The sequence below is a fragment of the Hermetia illucens genome, chromosome 1 (genome assembly GCF_905115235.1).
Source record: "Hermetia illucens chromosome 1, iHerIll2.2.curated.20191125, whole genome shotgun sequence".
Lineage (NCBI taxonomy): Eukaryota > Metazoa > Arthropoda > Insecta > Diptera > Stratiomyidae > Hermetia > Hermetia illucens.
The window spans coordinates 32,833,929-32,853,995 of NC_051849.1; the positions used below are offsets into that span (position 1 = coordinate 32,833,929).

The following is a 20,067-nucleotide window of genomic DNA, read 5'->3' on the forward strand; positions in this document are numbered from 1 at the left end:
AGGCTTACACTTTCTTCCGTGACAGGCAAAATATATAACGAACTGGAACGAGGTAGAAAGGAGAAAGAGGAAGGCTCAAAGGACGAGACGAACGAGTGCCTAAAGGCAAACCCACCCACCACGGACGTGGCTGGCTTATGGGAAATCCTCCGAAGAATTCCTCGCTCCCTACATGAAGATGGACGATTCCGTAGCCTACATAACGACGAAATCTATGAGCGATACCATGACCGTCAGGTTGTGGATAAAATCCGGCTCAATAGGTTACGGTGGGCGGGTCACTTAATCCGTATGGATGAGGATGATCCCACCTGGAAAGTCTATAAGGGCAATATCTATGGTAGAAAAAGAAGACGAGGCAGACCCGGCCTGATATGGAGCAATGGCGTAGGTCAGGACTCCAGACTGCATTTATGGATATCGGATTGATGGACTTCGGCGCAAAACCGGGATGTCTGGAGTCCGTTATTAAGGCAGCTCTAGACCGGATACCGGTTGTTGCGCCATTGATGATGATGATAGTAATAAGTGCTAATAGGGCGACATATGATGGCGTAACTAACTAACGAACTAATTTCTCAGATCATTTTGAAGCCCAAAATGAAGTTAGTTACGATTGAATTCTGTCCCCGATGCTTTTTCTGCTACATTTTCTTGGGGCTCTATATTCTGCTTTGGCTGCAGGACTTTGAGGAGTGGGAGGTAAGTGTATTGAACTCTGCCACTTTTAATCAAACACGTTCACTACACTGATGAAATCTGTTTATAATAATAATAATAATAATCGTTGGCGCAACAATCCATGTTGGATCAGGGCCTTGAAGTGTGTTAGAGCACTTCATTCAAGACCGTAACGGTACACTAGGAGGCAATGTGGTCAGCATTGCGCTCGCCCGAGATTATTACCCTGATTTGACTCAGGTACTCATTCACAGCTGAGTCGACTGGTATCCGACGTCAAATCACGATACAAATTCCACAGTACAAATCTGTTTGCTCACCGAATAATAGGCCCCGGCTCTAGCTTAGAGAGGACAGTCAGAGTGGGAGTAAAAACAAACGCCAACAGAATCGAGGCCCTCAGTCTGACAGGTTATTATACTCTTCCTATTTCCAAAGGTTATATATCTATATATATCGTAAAATTGTTGGTGAAAAAGCAGAAGAGACTGTGGATAGATCTCATATTATTAATATTATTATTTTTTTAATTAACAGGCGAATTACATGAAGAAGAAGAGGTGCTCCAATGGCTGATTACACAAAAAACAGAAGATCGAATCGAACTCATCACCAGACAAATGCTTGAGACAATGGTTGAAGAAACACAATACCTTGCCGTCTATTTTTGTAAGTACAATTATGTATCTCTTAGCATATATTTTACATCTTATTTTTGAATAATCGTAAATAATTCGTTTTACCTTGAGACTATTTTATAGATTTTTTCTAGATTTTTTGAAATGTTTCCGAAGCTTTTTCGAATTTAGTATCGTACCTTAGTTATATCCTTACATATATCTCCTCTGCATCCATCCACACAATCATGTATGTATATTGACTGTTGTATTGGTCTTTATAGTACCCTCCCCATGTAGCACAGTAAATTTATACTAAATTTTATCGCAAAATGTGCATGTATATCTTTTTCGTAAAAAACCCAATTCAATATCTATTCATTTATACGAATTCTGGCCACCTAGAATGGTTTTTATTGCTCCGTTCGTCGAAATTTCCATCAGTATTGATAGTGAAGAAATTAATATTTGAATTTTCTATGAAAACGCCAAAATTGGATATCAGCCTTCACTTTACTCTTAAATTCACCTTGGCGCCCAATGTACGATTCTATTTTTATGAGAGCTTTACTAGAATCACTCAAATTTTCCAACCGCTGCAGGGGATGATAAAATTATCTATCCGAATTTACTTATCTTGAAAATAAATTGCAATATTTTGTAATGAACAACAATTACTAAAATTTCTCCATAAATAATCAAAAGTCAGCATCTAATGTTAAATTTCAAAGAATCCAATAAATTCCCTTATGCCAAACTTCCTATGAAAAACTCAGTTCACAACCATTTTGAATTTCAGTGATATTTTTAGAAATTTGTTATATTTGATGTAAAAGATAAATTCCTTTGAAAGATAGCATTCATACGTGCGAGTACGTTTTCGTGTTTACATGTACAAATCAATTTAGAAACGCACAGCATTCAATCTTTTTAAAAAGTACTTCGAATGAATTATTCATTTTCTCGCAAGCACGGATATGCGTAGTTTAACTTTTCCACTTCCAATAATATAATATATGTGGACACGTTGCAACCCTTACTTTCCCATTTATCACCCTCATCTGAGCCCACCACTTTATTATTTATATTACTCCTAGCACATCCACGTCATGCACACACACCAGCTTACTGTCGAAGCCTTTGCGCACCTTCCTTAGAACAAAATAAAACAAAATCATTGGAGCCCTCTAAAAAGATAATACAGACCTATATGGAACGCAAAAGAAAAGCCATAAGAAGACAAGGTACACAAATGTTTGCGTATTATTAAATCAGATGTAAATTGCAATTAATAATCGCCGTCATTGTTGTTGCACACGCATTAATATAAAGAAAATAAATTCCGGTACTTTAAAGCTGAAAATAGCTTTAATAAATAAAATCAAGGAATAATTGGATGATAATTAATAAACAGTTTCATACGCGAATTTCCGTACTTTTCTTATTTTGGGCTTGAAGAACGTGCTGTGAAGATTGCTTCAAAATATAAAACATTTGTGTGTTTTTTCTTAATTCTTAATTTAAAAAGAAATGGAAACTTGAAATTATTTAAAATAATTTTTTGCATGCTTCTCTGAATATATAAAAAAATTAAATGTACCAATTTTATCTAAAAGCATGAAATTTAATCTAATAATGAGTTTCTTACAAAAATAGGCCCTGGCATTTTTTTGAAGAGAAAAGATGCAAGTTTTTCTATGAAAGCATAGATACAATAATATACTTTCTCAAAAAGAGCCTTCAGTTAGTTTAAGTATTTTTTAAATCTAATTTTCCATACATTTACTAGATCGTGAAACAAATATCTCTATCAGCGTATTTTCAAAATTTTTCTAAGCTCCGACAAAATTTAAATATTCACAATATTTTGTAAAATGAAATTTTATTATTGTTTCTATTCGAAAATTCATCAAATACCAGCTAGTTGTGCTCGCATTATCCAATATTTTTGTATGAAAATTAAATAAACTAATATTTTTCATGTTATATTCACACTTGATTAAAAAATTTGTATCCTTTATATTATTATATTTCATCTATTCAAATATTCCAGATAAAATCAACTGTAACATTTGCGACCAAATTTTGGAAGGTTTGGAACTCATTGACGATGAATGCGATATATATGGTATACACATGGTTAAAATTCAGGATCCTCAATTAGCAAAACGATATTCAATCAAAACATTCCCGGCTTTGGTATACTTCAGGTAAATATTTGTTGGAAGCGGCTTTATTCACTTTCTTTAAAGTTATAATTTATTTACGAGAGTTCAAGTAAAGATTAGGAGTGTCCTGAAATCTAAGAAAAAAACTTCAGCTGCAATATAACCTCCCAGCAAAAGCTCCTGAACTCCGGAAATTCAAAAATCCTCCGTAAAATCTATAAACAATAATCCCATAAAAGACATTTTATCGTAATGGGAATAAGTTTCTTCACCATTTCCCCGACGATGTTCTGCGAGCTTAGGTTGATTTTCAGAGAGTCTCCCAGACTTATAACAACAGTCACGGTCTTAGGAGTTTGTAGCATCAAAACGGCGCACCAAAGCGCTAATTGGGCTCCTCGGAGCGGCCACTGATACCTACCTACCTACCCCTCCCAGACTTCTCCTCTCTGAGAAAAATCGTGGACAGTAGAACATAACATGCTCCGGGTCCTCAGGTGTACTACCACATTCAGGAAGAAAGGAAGAATCATCCAGCCTGAATTTGTGCAAATACTTCCCGTAACCACTATGTCCTGACATAAATTGCGGCAGATGGTAGTTAATCTCGCCGTGTCGTCATTGGATCCACTCCTCAATACGGGGAATCAAAGTTGGGTCCAGCGACCCCTCTGCGAGTCATCCCATCGTTGCTGCCACTTTTCCAGCGACTCTCGCCTTTGGGAATTCTGCATCCTTTTCAGGAGGATTCATTTTCCTTTTCTTGTATAGGCAGCGTGTCTCACTTACCAGAATGTCTATCGGGGTCATTCCCGCAATAACACACGTTGCGTCGCCTGATATTGTTCTGAAAGCGCTGCATACCCTTAGCGCCACTAAGCGGTAAATCATATTTACGCTCCTCCGATTACTCTCACACGCTAGTGCTTCCTCCCAAACTGGTGCCGCGTATAATAGTGCGGAGCGAACTACTCCCGTATTGGCATGCACCAAGCTCCTCGAAAGCCTCGAGCAGGATACGACCCCTGGTGTTCGTAGTACGACTGCTCCAATCCACGGCCCACAGGTGGAAATCACCTACTATGATCTCTGAGTTTCAACTTCTTGCATCCGAGACTAGCATACCTAGCATTCCTTCGAATTCTGCTATCGTCGCACTTGGTGGAGCATAGCAACTATATATATATACAGATGCCAGCTATTTTTGCCCTGACGAATCTAACTTCTGGAAACTCCATCACTTTTTGAATGGCTACATTTCCACACACTCATATTGCCGTCTCATTGATCTCTGCAAGAGAAGGTCTTGCGCTGCCCCAAAGCGGTTGAGGTTGATTTGTATCAACCTCATTTCTTTACTGCATTCAAGGCTCCCCTAAATACTGGGCACCTGCTGCTGCCTGCAACCTGCCGACAATCGACGCCCTTTTTCTCCTTGCAAAGCATACATTCATGCTCAGCCTTGCACTTCCTGAACATACGAGCTTCTGCCCCACATTTTCTGCAAACTTTTGACCTGTCACGGTCACCGGTGCATTTCGCCGCTATGAAGCCACATTGCAAGCATCTAAAGCAGTGCTTGAGGAACACCTGCTCCCTGAGTCGGCAAACGCCCCAACCTATTTTTACTTTACCAGCCGCCAGCAGTTCGCACGCTGCTTCAACTAGTAAGCCTATAGTTGCCGTTTACGTGCCTCCGTATGCCTTCCTCAGTTCCCTGATTGCGGAATCTTGCAAGCTAAGTGGTCCGAACTGTTTTTCTAAGACGTCCCGAACATCCTCCTTGATCGAAATTTCATCAATGTTCTTACATTGTATAAAAATCTCCTGCTTTCTGGCCCGTAATTGTGCTTGTTCTCCTAAGGACTTCTCCACCTTGGCGAGGAAATTTTCAACCGTTTTGCCCGGAAACTTCTTCAGCTCCAGTATCAAATCTCCTTGTTGGGAGCGCCTGATTCGGCTGACGTTTTCTCCAAAGTCCATTAGCCCACGATTGGATTTGACCTTCCTGAGGATGTTGGCATAAGTCATATCACCTTTTTTGGAGATGATAATTAATTCGGACCGTAATCTTCTTTTATGTGTCCTCCTTTTCTTTCCGCCAACCTTGGTCCATGCTTCCTTGGTTCCTTTTGGGGGCTTTACTTCCTCTGGCCTCGATTGGAGCTGGCGCCGCAGATTCCACAATTTTGATAGCTTTGTTTGCTTTCCCCTTTGCCGATGAGAGGCCTTTTGCCTTTTCGCGTCCTGCGAGGATCCGAAAAAATCGTTCGCTCCCTCTCTACTTCCCTTTTCAAGCTTACCTTTTGGATTTTGAAGAGGTGTCACCTGTGTTACCTGTGTGACGCTTGATTTCTTGGAAGCATTCTTTTCGCCCTTGGAACTATGGTACAGAACCCGAATGGCTCGTTCCATGTTTTTGATGGTCTGGTGTACATTAGAAAGGCTAACGAGAGCTTATCCCTGATTTTCTTCCTTCATCAACGTTGATTTCGGAGGAGATCGCAGGATCGTCGAGCTTCTCCTAAATAGATCAACCAATAAGTCCTGCGACATATTCCGACCAGGTATAGTCACCCCACTATGGGCCAATGAATGACCAGTTTGTGGGCATTTTTCCGTGTATTTTCAACAGGCATTCTCGGGAGTGGTGTACTCTTTTTAAATGCCTCGTTCTCCAGGCTACTTGTAGTATTCGAAGCAACAGTGGCCAAGTAATCCACCATCGAGGCACTGCAGTCAAGGGATATCGACGGCCGAGAGCCTGCTTGTCCCAAAAGCCGGCCGTACCGAGGTTCCAAGTCCGTGCACCGTAACTTTTTCTCTCCTTTCTTCTTCCATATTGGTTTCTTCTTCTGGATGTCCTCTCCATAGCCAATTTATCCACGAGGTGGTGTCTGTCAGTCTGTCTGTCTGTCAATCATACGCATTTTTCTCGGAGACTGTACCAGCGATTGGCATCAAATTTGGTGCAAAGGTAGGAGCTCTCATGTGAGATATCAAATAAAAGGTCTCGATTAACCCTTTCTGAAGCTGGTCTTAGTTTTGACATTTGTTAGAAATGGAAGTTCTCGAATAACATTTAGTTGATATTAGTTTCGACATCGGTTACAAAGGTCAGTTGCTCTATGGCAATTATTTTCATCTCGCTCTGATATACATTTGTAATAAGTATGTAAGCTGGATATGGCTAAAGTAATTATTCATATCTCGAGTGCAGAGTTACTCCAAACTCGTAGAAACTAGCCTTGAAATTGACTAAGTCCGCCGTACGAAGGGCTCTGGTTTATAGCAGCACGTTCCAATCACGTGCCTATTACGCTTTCCGGACTTGATCCAGTTTGTAAAACCTCCTTTTTCTTGCGGGATATTATTAAATTGATGTTTGTTAAAACGTGGAAGAAACGTGTCTATGACCCTATTCTATCTTCGAACGAATTTTAACTGTATGGGTAGCCACAATTATTTCAGTTGTTGTTTTGATTTTTGTCTTGCTAAAAGGATTTGGTAAAGATTATGCCTCAACGTAACGTAAATCAAAGTATTTACTTCACTGACAACCAAACCATCACTAAGGCCTTGCAATCAATGGCGACGTCTTCCAGGTTTGTGAAACAATGCAGAGGCGTACTGAACCGTCTGGGCGACTCACTAAAATTCACATTCCCCTGTGTTTCATGTGTCCCCGCCCTTGACAGTTCCACAGTGGGCACAGTCGACGTCCCACTGGCGGCTATGAAGGACGGAATCTACTCGCACTACTTGATAGCCGCTGACGCCAGATAGCAGAGGCTCATCACCTACACTAAGTCAAGGAAGTCTGACAATCCTACAAAAAATCTTGATCACCACAACTTTTTGTCCAACGGGTGCAAACGATCTGCTATAGAAAACCATGCCGACAGGGATTGGCATACCCTACAATTCGCATTGTCATAGCGAGAGAACCTCGGGGATTTCCTTTTCGTTTGACCAGCTATTGCTAGAGGCAAGCAGTGAACACTTGATAAACAATTCTCCTCGAAGACGTCTCTGATTGCAGAGCGAGGAAACTACTATCCTTCGTGCCTCTTAAGATGTGGATCCAAAGTACATCAGTGAATGTTTAAATTCATTATCTTACAGGAAATTTTAGGCTGGATCCAAAAGTGATATCAAAAATACAAATATGGCGGGTGTATCAAAACCGCTTCGTGTCTCTGTTGGAGTTCATCAAGGAAGTGCCCTCTCACCACTCCTCTTTGTCTTTGTTATGTACACCGTCACACGGGATATCCAACGTGCTTTATGCAGATGATGTTTTCTTAGCATCTGATAGCAAAAATGATCTCGAGCAACTTGTTCAAAAATGGAATGATCGCCTCATGCAACACGGTCTCAGATTGAATTTAAACAAAACTGAATTTTTGACGACCGATCCCCATGAAACAGGCACAATCACTGTCAGCGGCAGTGATCTGCCCAGATCTGAGCGATTTAAATACCTCGGGTCAACGCTATCAGCCAATGGAGAGCTGCGTTATGAAATTGCTTCACGCATTAACGCAACCTGGATGAAGTGGTGTCCTTTGTGATCGACGTATCAACGAACGTCTCAAATCTAAAATTTACCGCAATGTCGTCCGACCAGTCGCTCTCTATGGTTCTGAGTGTTGGCCGACCATAAAAGACAATGAACGGCGTCTCGCGGTAATGGAGACGAAGATGCTACGTTGGACTAGTGGCGTCACACGTTTAGATCACATCCGAAATGAGGATATCCGCGATCGTTATGGGGTTGCACCGATCGTGGAAAAGTTGCAAGAGAGGCGTCTTCAATGGTATGGTCACGCAATTCGTGCAAACGAGAATTCACTTGCAAAGATTGGTCTGAACATCGAAGTCGATGGTAAACGACCAAAAGGCAGACCTAAGCAACGGTGGCTTGATACGCTGGATGGGGATTTGAAAGCCTCGAGATTGCACCCAGATCAGGCATTCGATAGAGCCAAATGGCGAAGCCGATCACGACGAGCCGACCCCGCTTGTGAACGGGACAAAGGCTGAAGAAAAAGAAGAAGAAGAAATAGCTTTGTTGGAACCAGAGAATAGGCGATGGAGAAAGCCCCATTTTTTAGAAAAACAAACAAATCACGTTTGGCAACAAATTGAAATATGATATCCATTTTGGTGCTGTTTCACTTCTTCTACCCTATCACCCATTTTTCCCCCATGACAAGCGGGACACCCTGTATAACACCCCTCCCTCATAGCGTCTAAAAGACATATAGGCCGATATAAAGTGGAGACACCGGGTGCCTTTTAGGGCTGAAGCAGCAGAGCCAATTCCAATATCTTGCACTGGGCAGGAAACACTCCTTCGAGCACATATGCACATATGACCAGGATAGAGTATAGGCAAACACAAATTCCAGTCCTGGCTAACAAGATCGAAATGCTGATGAGAGAAGACTGAAAAACTGACACCGAACCAACTCGACCACATCGATGCTCAATTCAAGTGCACTTGTAAGACATTCGGACCAGCTCTTAGGAACTTAAAAGCTTTGTTCGGAATCCCATTTCATCCCGAAGCTTTGTTACCTCCTTGTCTGGATAGCTGAGTGGTTAGGGCACAAGGCTATCCTACGGAAGGTCGCGGTTCAAATCGTCGGATACTAGTCGACTCAGCTGTAAATGAGTACCTGAATCTAATCAGGCTAATCATCTCGGGCGAGCGCAATGCTGACCACATTGCCTCCTACAGTGTACTGTAGTGTATCGTTACAGTCTTGAATGAAGTGCTCTAACACACTTCAAGGCCCTGATCCAATATTAATTGTTGGGCCAACGATTATTATTATTATTTGTTACCTCCTTGTCCGCTGATCTCCTGGTGCATCTTATATTAAGGAAATCGACTGCCACTCTTTTGGTGACACTTGGCTCCCACAGATTACAGAGATTGAAACTTGGAACAATCTCTAGCCTTCGGATCGATAGATTATAGCCAGAGATTCAAATAGTCTATCGGTCTGAAATCTGGAAGCAGGGCGAATAATGTTCTTTATACTACTCTATAGTTAATATAGCCTTATGGGAAAGCACTGACTCCTAATGGTAGTCGCATTCTCCACTGTTAAACTCCACTACATTTTTATTTAATTGAAGATATTACCGGGTATCTCAACCCGGCTTCCTTTACTTCGGTCGAAGTGAGAACTTCATAACGCCATGCAAAACTATACCAATTTTTCTTCAATGAATGGTTCTTTTCCTTTTCTATCTGGAGACTAAATAATTATATCTTTCTTGTAGGAACGGAAATCCACTACTATTTGAAGGCGATCTACAAAATGAGCAATCCGTTCTAGAGTGGCTAATTGACGACGATAACCGTGAACTCGCTGATGAAATTGAAGAAGTTAACGAGCGAATGTTGGAGCGATTGATGGACGAGTCACCGCTTTTGGTAGTATTTTTCTGTAAGTATCCAAACATGTATCACTAGCCAAGCTATAAAAGATATCTACTGCTGAAACCATAAAAAAAACAAACAATAATTTATTGATCATCAAAATTTTCTTTACAGATGATACTGACTGTCCTGAATGCGAGGAAATTTTACAAGAACTAGAAGAGATTGATGGTGAAGCTGACATGTTTGGAATCGATTTCGTGAAGATTACTAGCCAGAGTGCTGCCCAAAAATATGAAATTGTCAATATCCCATCACTGGTTTACTTTAGGTATGACCTAAAGATGTAAAGACAAATTTAGACACTTTTGAAATGAATCATTTCAGGAAACGTATTCCAATGCTCTACGATGGCGACTTACACCAGCACGACAAAATTCTCACATGGCTGACATCACAAGATGTTTTCGAAATTAAAAATGAAATTGAAGAAGTTAATCGAAAAATGTTAGATAAATTATTGGAGGAAAATGAATTTTTAGCAGTTTATTTTTGTAAGTGTTTTTTCCCTTTTCTTATATTCAAAATTTTACATTTCGTTCTTGTGAAAGTAACCAAGGAACCTTTTTAATCTTTTAAACTCTTCCCCCGAAATCCGATTATCGATTATTTAATAAAAAAATCGGATTTATGTAAATTTTTTTATTTCTTATTATTTTATAAAAAAAAATAATTTACTTGAAATCAGAAGATATAAGTTAATAATAATGGTAATGTGTTCATCTCTCCTACTTACGTATTAAAAGGAGAATTCGTTGCTCTTTTGAATACAAATCGAAAATCCGTATCAAGTAAAATTACGACCAGTCCACCACATCTGAACCCAAAAATTGCTAAATCGATGCATACTACATACATACTTAAATTAATTATTTATTAATCTTTAAATTAATCTAATTATTTATTAATCTTTAGAAACGAATTCACATTCTGTTTATCCTCAGATGAACACAATCACCAAGAGAGTACTTCAGCACTTGAAAAACTAGAAAATATTGACAGTGAAACAGACAACTTGGATATAACTTTCGTGAAGATGGCTGACACGAGATACGCTAAAAAATGGGGTGTGACCAAACTGCCTGCACTCGTGTATTTCAGGAAACGTTTCCCCAGCATTTACAGAGGTAACCACGTTTCTATATAAAATATAATTGTTGACGGAAGTGTTATAGTGAATATTAGAAAATGTTGCAATTGTCATTCAGGTTTGAGGTATGAAAGGTTTTGTGGTTTGCCTAGGTGACGAACTTCGGGTACAAAACTGTTTTTTTGCCCACAGTTAAAAGTCCATTTGAACAGCGAGCGGTCCAGTTGCATTAGCATTCATGTTAATTTGGGGATATCAGCACTTTGATTCCCAATTTGTAATTGATTAATCTAAACTCAAAATTACAAGTAACGTAAAAATGAAATATACGGCATACACATATTAAACAGAAAGAACCAATTTGACAGTAAGATACAAACGGCTGGACTATTCCAAATTCTATTAAAATTTTACCGGTGCGATAGGCAGTTGGCTGTAGACTGTCCCCAACCCGGTCCTTACACCGTCCACGTGTCTGTTATCCCGATACCGACAAGTAGCCGAGTTGCTCAGGCGGATGTGTTTCGAGTTGCTCAGTCGTGGTGAGTTGTGGTGCGCCTATTTTGTGTGGAGCTCGGGTGAATCTCCGCTAAGCCGCTCACACACTGCAACGTCTCCACATTAAAAGCTGATTATTATTTATAATTAAAATAGATACTAAAAATAAATGAGGAAAATTTACTGCTTCATTTATTATTCAAAGAATCACATTTTTAGAACTTTAATTGACTCTTTTTTACAAACAACTAAAAAAATAAAAATAAAATATTCTTGTTTGCTCTAAAATATAAATAAAAATATAAACTTAGGGAGGGTTTCTAAATAAATCCGAAAAAATGGTTTTCATGTCCCACTTCTTAAGGGTCAACAAAAATGCCGCTCTAGTGGCCCTAGGCTCTTTCACAAGGATTTTCGCTTGCCGGCAAGAGTCCAAATTTCTCCACTCGGTTGCGTGAATCCTTGCAATTTCACCCTTCAGAGTAGACTTGACAGTGGATGGTCGGATTCCAAGAGCTGGTTCCGGCCCCACCATTGTGGATCCAGACCCTCGGCGAGCCAGTCTATCAGCCTCCTCATTACCGGCGATGTTAGAGTGCCCCGGCACCCACTTTAGGAATGTTTCGTTCAGTCGGCCAAGTTTCAACAGCACCTGATGACAGCTCAACACCAACTGACTTGATATGTCGTGGCCATTTAGTGCTGATAATGCCGCCCGACTGTCGGAACAGATTCGAATGGTGCGACCTCTCCATTTTTGTCGCAGACATTCTTCTGCTGCCAATGAAATGGCATATATATCCGCCTAGAATATGGTCGTCATTTTTCCGAGGGGTCGAGCTAATTCTATAATCGGATTCCCCGAGAACACCCCTGCGCCCGATCCATCCTCCATGACTGTCCCGTCGGTGAAGATTATTAGGTCTGTAATCTGAAAAGACTCATGGCCACTTGTCGACCATTCTTCTCCTTTGGTGATTACGACAGTGTATATCTTTTCAAAGACGAATCTGGAGTCAAGGAATTTCCAGATAGACGCATGACCGTTCGATTGGCCGCTTTTCCACGTCCCAATGGTATCGAGCCTATATGCGTCGTTGGCTGCTTTCCGTTTCACCTCCAAGTGAATGGGGGGTAAATTTAGGATAGCTTCTAGTGCCGCAGTCGGCGTAGTACTCAGTAATACTTAGGCAACCAAGTCTCTGAATCTGCGTTAGCAGCTTCCTGCTGTTATCAATCTTGGCCACCAGACGATGCATGCATACATCAAAATGGGTTTTATTATGGATGTATACATCCAGTATATCCGTTTGGGTGAAAGTCCCCAGGTCTTACCTATCGCATTCCTACAGCACCAGAGCAATCTGCAGGATTTCAGATATTGTTCCTGGATATGATGCTTCCACGTTAACTTGGAGTCGAAATGTACTACTAAGTACTTGACTGTTTGTGCCAGCTGGATTTCTGCCCCTGCTAAGGTGGGTTACGTATAGCTGCCCCACCTGACGTTCCTAGTGAACATAACTAGTCCAGTCTTCCTAGAGTTCACCGTGAGTACATTGCGGAGCCACCAGCTGTGGATTACATGCAGAGTTGCATTCATACTGTGTCCACAAACTTGCCGGTAATTATTACGGCTAGGTCGTATGCAAATGCTTGCGCGAAAACTTTTTTGTCCTCCAGGAGCCACAGCAGGGTATCCATTACCAAGAGCCATAACAGTGGAGATAGAACCCCTCCCTGTGGGCATCGCCTGAGACATCCTGCTTCAATAGACTTCTGGCCGACCGATATGTGATTTTTTCACCACTCTAGCATGCCAACTGATTAGCGGCGGTTCGATTCCATGCTGTATTGCCGCATCACAAATTGTCGCGAATGAGGCATAATTGAAGGCACCTTCGATGTGCATGAATGCGCCTAAGGCGTATTATTTTTCGGACATCGCCTTTTCAATTTTTGCCTTAAGTTCATGCAGTGCTGTCTCCGTGGATTTGCCTTTCTGGTAGGCGTATTGCCTATGGTGAAGTGGCCACCTAGGAATGTGTGCATCCCTTATGAACCGATCTACTAGTCCTTTTAGCAGAAAGGACGCTAGGCTGATGGGTCGAAAGCTTTTTGCGTCTGTGTAGGTGGGTTTTCCTGGTTTGGGAATGAACAACACCTTCACACCCCGCCATTTAATTGGAATATAAGCGTGTGTTAGGCATGCGCGATATATATTCCGAATGTGTAGACCCAGGGCATCCATTCCCTCTATTACTAGCGCAGGGATAATGCCATCCGGACCTGCAGACTTGTATCTATGGAACGAGTTAAATGCCCATTTCACTCGCTCCAGTGATACTACTTTACATGCCTGATTCCAGTCTCTCGGTTGAGGGCTGTATGCACCTGTTGGCCCCGAGATTAGATTTTGGATGCTGCCTGGGAAGTGCACTTCAAGCAAATGGTTTGCCGTTTCTTCATCGCTTTCTGTGTACTTTCCATTCTGTAAACGTAAATAACCCAGTTTCTGGCTACGTTGTTTGACCAGAATCCGCTTCAGCTTTGAGGTTGCCTCAAGAGAGTCAGCCTCTTCGCAAAAGCATCTCCAAGTTGATCGTTTAGCCGATCCTATGCTCTTCTTTAGAGCCTTCTGTGCCTCTTTATAGCGATTCCAGCTAGTGCCTGATTCACCCTTCAGAGCACGATTGAGGAGCATCCTTGTCGTTCCCCTCTGTTTTGCCAAATCCGAGTTCCACCATGGTGTTTTACCCTTCTTTGGCATCTTAAGTGGACAGCTTTCTTCGAAAGCTTCTCTCATGCTAGGTGTGATCATCTGGGTTGTCTTCTCAATTCCAGCAATGGATTTGATGCTCTTCCAAGGGATCGTGACTCGGGCGCTCAATTCTATTTGATACATCACCCAATCTTTCTTCCTCGGATTCCGAAATGGAGTGGGTGGAGGTGAATCCATGCCCATAACGAAATCAATGCGTCCGTGATCCGAGAGAGAGATGCCACCGTGATGTCGATGACCTCTCGCCTGATCACGTTGAAGAAAGTGGGTTCATTACCCACATTTAGAATCTGCAAATGGGTTCCTACTAAATACTCCAGTAGTCTCGATCCTCTTGCATTAATGCCTCTACTTTTAGCATATTCATTAGCTCTGATGAATGCTCCACTGGGAACGTCTTCTGCGTCATAGGGAAAATATGCAGAGCACCACCTCTTTATCCCCCTGTTGACTTTTTATGGCTAGCTTAGCCGATGTGGTGTCGCCATCACATAGGTCGTTAACCAAATTAGCCTGGAAGTCATTGGAGACTACCATCCAGGTGCGGGGTCGATCGCTTCCATTGGCATACCATAGGTCAGCATGTTGGAAGTTTAGGCCCCTGACTACCCCGCCAACAATCCACAGTTCTTGTATGAGGTATATAAATGTCTTGCAGCTATTGATCCGACGACTGATAAGTGCAATCGCTGTTTTACAATGCTGCAAATTTATTTGGGAAATGTGGCACCTCATCTACGTTTCAGATGAAGATGCCGAGGGCGGCATGTCCCCTTCAATGGTTTTAGGAGCCGACACTTGTAATGTGACGGTCCCCAGCCCATAGTAGAGCTGGCAGCCCGATTTTTCCCGAACCTCCTATCCGATCCTTACAGTGGGCTATAATAATTGTTTGACTCCCGAGCAGCTCCTGTAATAGTTATGTTTCCAATCGAAGCAATTTCTACATTTTTTATACATTCTTCCCATTTAGGGCATCCCCTACCCCTAGCGATGTTCGAGACTCCCCACACAATAGACATTTTTTGTCCTCAAAGATGCCTGAGCAATTTTCTGCAGCACAATTACGACATCTGGTTTTGGAAAATTGTTGATGTGGCCCAGTCTACCACACTTAAAACATTGCGATGCCCTTAGTTTAAAGTAGGAGACCTCGACGTCACAGTTTAAGGCATTCATAAAACTCCATGTAGTGCGAATTCTCGTCCAATCACCGAAGTTAAGCGTTAATAAAAAGAATTAGCACTTAAATAGGGGGACCAAATCGGAATATATTTTTCTTTGACGTTTTTTGTTAATTAGGAAGTAGATTCTTGACTCCCAAATAAACAATAGTAATGAAAGGAGATACTGGGATAAGTGGACTATTGTCAATACGATATTTTCGAGAAAAGACTCATCACGCAAATGGATCTTGGAAAATAGTGAACAGCCGAATCTTTTCTACGAATTTTTAGAGCAGTCGTACTTTCAAAGTTTCTTCCATAAGAAAATCACAACATTTTTCAAACCTGTAAGGTCATGGTTGCTTGATTCATCCTCGATCCCAGATGCCAGAAGACGTCGCTTTTGGGGTACCAAGGTACTCTGGTATCTCTGGGCTTAACTTAATTGATGATACTTCCTTTTTCAGCAAGAGGCATCTCAAAGATACATAGCTATGCCAAGAGATGCTAAGAAAGATGATAACTTATTTTAGGACATAAATAACTTTTCTGTAATAGAAAAGCGGAATTACGATACGAAATAGTTTTAAATGGAATTAACACAATGCAACCTTCTTTCCAGGCGACTTACTATGCGAGGACGAGGTACTAGAATGGCTACGAAAGAACCGATTCCGTCAGCCAGAACTAAATATATTCATGTACGCTTTGCTGGCGCTTGGCACCGCATTCATCTTCTATACAGCGTTCCTGATGAAATGTTTCAAAGCGACACCACCACCGCCCGTTGTTCATCCTAAACAAGCGTGATTTACTATACTTTTTTTGTAAAACTAAATTAGCTATAAATATTATCTAAAGCAAGAGAAGGAATCCATTCAAAGATACACACAATATCAACAAGAGTCATGTTAGCTACAGATTTCAAGTAAAAAGTCATTTCACATCTTTAGTTTTGCTGCGACGTATTTAATTTTAGTTTTTAGTTTTTATAATATTTCGCCACGCGTATGATGCTTTCTTTTATGTTTGTTTACTAAAACGTTTCAGTTGTTGGTTTATTTGAATCCCTACCGCTTAGTCGTATTAGTACTTATCTCCGCAAGGAAAACTTGTTATAATTTACCCTCCAGTTACATAGAAGGACTTTGGAACATAACCGTTTTCAGCTTTTCAAGTTCCAGCATTTCATAAGATACAATTGAAAAGATATAGTAACCACGACACATTGAACATTAAGACATTGCTCATTACCGAGCTCCAACTATCCCTAAGACATTCGTAAACTCATACAATTAAATGTAATTTTATCAAAAGTAAATTTTTCCGTTCACTCTTCGTTTTGTATTCAACATTTAAGTTGTGAATCTTATTTTGGACCGGCATCGTTCATGACTAGTTTCCTTTCAAACTGAATTTTCGATTTTGTATTAAATTAAATCTTTACTTTCAACTGTATATATTAAATATAATCGAATATTGCTACTTACTTTTGACTTAATTTAAAAGTTTTTCTCAAAGGAAGTTACTATAATAAACTAAAGGCCTGCTCGACTCAGTACTGCAGGCCTACAACTTACACTATCTTGATATCTAACGGCTATCACATTTTATTTCTAATAAAAGATAAATATCTAAATAAATAGATCTAAATACGGAAATGTGGTTTGTATTCTTTATGACAATGTATTTAATTATGGAATCACACCTTTTATTCGACACGAACCACTCTCGTCAGTACCTGTTAATATGTGGGATTTCTACCCACTAAAACCTCCGCGATTCTCCCCCTGCCCCGTTGAACCATACAAGGTATTACATCACGCAGTGGAGTTAGTTTGCTCTAGCTTGGTCTGGGGTAGGTAGGTATCAGTGGACGCCTCAAGTAGCCAAATCAGCGCTGTGGTGCATCGTTTTGATGCCACCAACTCCTAAGACCGTAGAGGCAGAGTCCAGCTGGCTCAGATCTTCAGAGCCAGTGATAGTGGTAAAATGTCGACGTCTTATGAGAATATAGTCGATTTGCGTTTTACTGTTCCCACTATAAAATGTCGGAAGATGAGACAATCGTTTGATGAACCATGTATTCATAAGTACAAGGTCATGTGTGTCCGCAAAATCGTTTATACGCTCGCCGCCCTCATTGCGCGCTCCGAACCCCTTTCCCCCATAGCACCTGTTACCGTCTGCCTTTTCACCCACATGACCATTAAGGTCGCCGGCAATGATTATATAATCGTCAGTAGGCACGTGACAAGTCTTTTCATCGAGAAGTTGCCAAAAGGCATCTTTCTCGGCATCAGGTCAACCTGTCTGTGGTGCATACGCGGTGAAGAAGTGAATAGTGCGATCAGCTGATATAATGGTGATCTTCATCAGCCGATCATCAAATTGTTCGACTTCTTTAATGGCATCATGAAAACCCTCTGAGATGGCGATGCCAACACCAAAATAGAGAAATTCACAGCCACTTTTAAAGCGTTCGCATTCAATGTCGCAGCTTTTGGCACCAGACCATCGGGTTTCTTGCAGAGCGCGGATATCAATGCGCCTTTTCCGAAGGGCTCTTGCGAGTTCCTCGGACTTTATTTGTTTTGTTTAGACTAATTTGCTTATGTCCTGGTGCCGTCCATGCGTCAAGAACTCTTACCCATTTCTCGACCTGCCGCGCCGACTGAGGTGGACGCCCTAGCATTTTTCCGAGGTTTGTGACTCAGTCCTACCATCTTGTTTCTAACGACATTGTATGCATTTCTTGGTCGGCTTGTCGCGGACCTGTCACCAAGAGAGATCAGGTAGGATTTAGCATAGTCGAATAACTCCAACTATACTCTATTTATCTCTTTCCCTGATCTCAGCATTTTATTTTTGTTTTACTGAGGATAGTACAAAGTACGCCGCCTCAAACCCTCCTCCTTTACCTGGGCTTGAGATCAGCATACTATGTTAATAGCATCGAGTTGTCCTCCGCAACACCTATAAGAGGGAAATGGATGCCGCAATAACCGCAGTCAGCAGAGATCCTGGAGATGAAGCATCAACCAATGATCTTCACAATCACCTGAAGAACGTTATCATAGATACGACCACAAAAATGCTTGGCCCAGCCATAAAAATAGTCGGAACCGCGGTTTAACGATAAATGTAAGCTAGCAATGGAACGAAAGAATGCTGCATACCGAGTAATGTTGCATTCTCAAAAGACTGCGGGCACGCGCGGAGACTTATGACGAACTCCGGCGAGCGAAGAAGCGACTTCCCAGACAGAAAAAGGAAGCCTGAGAGAACCAATTGGTCTGTGAACTCGAAAAGTGCAGGGAGCAACCACACCAGGCGCGCAAGTTGTACCAACAAGTCATGCTGGCAAGACAAATAGGGAAATCTGATTTCCGACAGAATAGGCATATTGGAACGGTGAGTTGAGTACTTTGATGAACTACTGAACAACCAGAACATCGGCGAGTTGGAGGTCCCGCCAACTGAAGACGACGGACAAATACTGCCACCACCAAGTTTAGGAGAAACAGTCCGTGCAACTCATCAGTTTAAAAATCATAAGTCGCGAGGAGCGGATGGAATTACAGCCGAATAGGTTAAATATGGAGGCGACCAATTACACCAAGTGGTTCATCAACTTGTGCTCAAGGTGTGGGACAGCGAATCAATGTCTGACGACTGGCAAAGAGGCGTTATTTGTCTCATACATAAAAAGGGAAATATCACACAGTGCAGCAATTATAGAGGTATCACATTGCTGAGTATCATCTATACGATTTTCTCCGCTACCTTGCTAGGCCGGATAGCCCCATACGCCCAGAACATCATTGGCCCATACCAAAGAGGCTTCACTCCAGGCAAATCAGCAACAGATCGGATTTTCTCTGTGCGGCAAGCGATGGAAAAACTGTTGGAATATGGACATCAGTTGCACCATCTTTTCATCGACTTTAACGCCGCCTATGATAGCATAACCAGGGTAAAACTGTACACGGCTATGAGAGATTTCGGTATTCCGACGAAATTGATAAGACTGACTAGACTGACCCTGACCAATGCGCGAGGCCAGATAAAAGCAGCAGGATCACTCTCAAGACCATTCGACATCAACACCGGTCTACGACAAGGGGATGCGCTATCATGCGTCCTCTTTAACCTGGCCCTGAGAAAAGTGTTCCGTGATACTGAGGTAAATGCAAGAGGTATGATCCTCTTTAAGTCCACCCAACTACTGGCCTATGCTGACGATATCGACATCATGGGAAGAACCACCCGAGACGTACAAACTGCCTTCATCCAGATCGAGCAGGCGGCGCGAGATCTTGGACTGCACATCAATGAAGGCAAGACAAAATATATGGTGGCAACGTCAGTACCGAAAACCAACTAACCAACAACATCAAACCGCACTGGTCAAACGGGAAGAATAAAGATAGGAGACTACAACTTTGAGACCGTTGATAATTTCTCCTATCTAGGGTCGAAAATCACAACCGATAACAGCTGCGATAATGAAATCCGCGCACGGTTATTGGTAGCCAACAGAGCATATTTCAGCTTACAAAAACTGTTCTCCTGTTCCGCTCGAAACGTCTCATCATAGGGTCAAAG

General features: G+C 41.6%; 1 protein-coding gene across 2 annotated transcripts in view; it reads left to right on the top strand.

Moving 5' to 3' along the window:
• Window positions 1–17,102, top strand: part of LOC119649874 (intracellular protein transport protein USO1) — a 124,232-nt gene extending 107,130 nt beyond the window's left edge. Inside the window, exons 20-26 of one of the 2 annotated variants that reach the window (XM_038052284.1) lie at window positions 1,219–1,350; window positions 3,352–3,508; window positions 9,764–9,930; window positions 10,038–10,194; window positions 10,251–10,417; window positions 10,868–11,050; window positions 16,082–17,102. In XM_038052284.1, the coding sequence (XP_037908212.1) occupies window positions 1,219–1,350; window positions 3,352–3,508; window positions 9,764–9,930; window positions 10,038–10,194; window positions 10,251–10,417; window positions 10,868–11,050; window positions 16,082–16,269 (1,151 nt within the window). In that variant the 3' untranslated portion in view covers window positions 16,270–17,102. The remainder of the gene's footprint in view (window positions 1–1,218; window positions 1,351–3,351; window positions 3,509–9,763; window positions 9,931–10,037; window positions 10,195–10,250; window positions 10,418–10,867; window positions 11,051–16,081) is intronic. The other variant, XM_038052292.1, reaches the window with a different exon arrangement.
• Window positions 17,103–20,067: the final 2,965 nt, after the last annotated feature.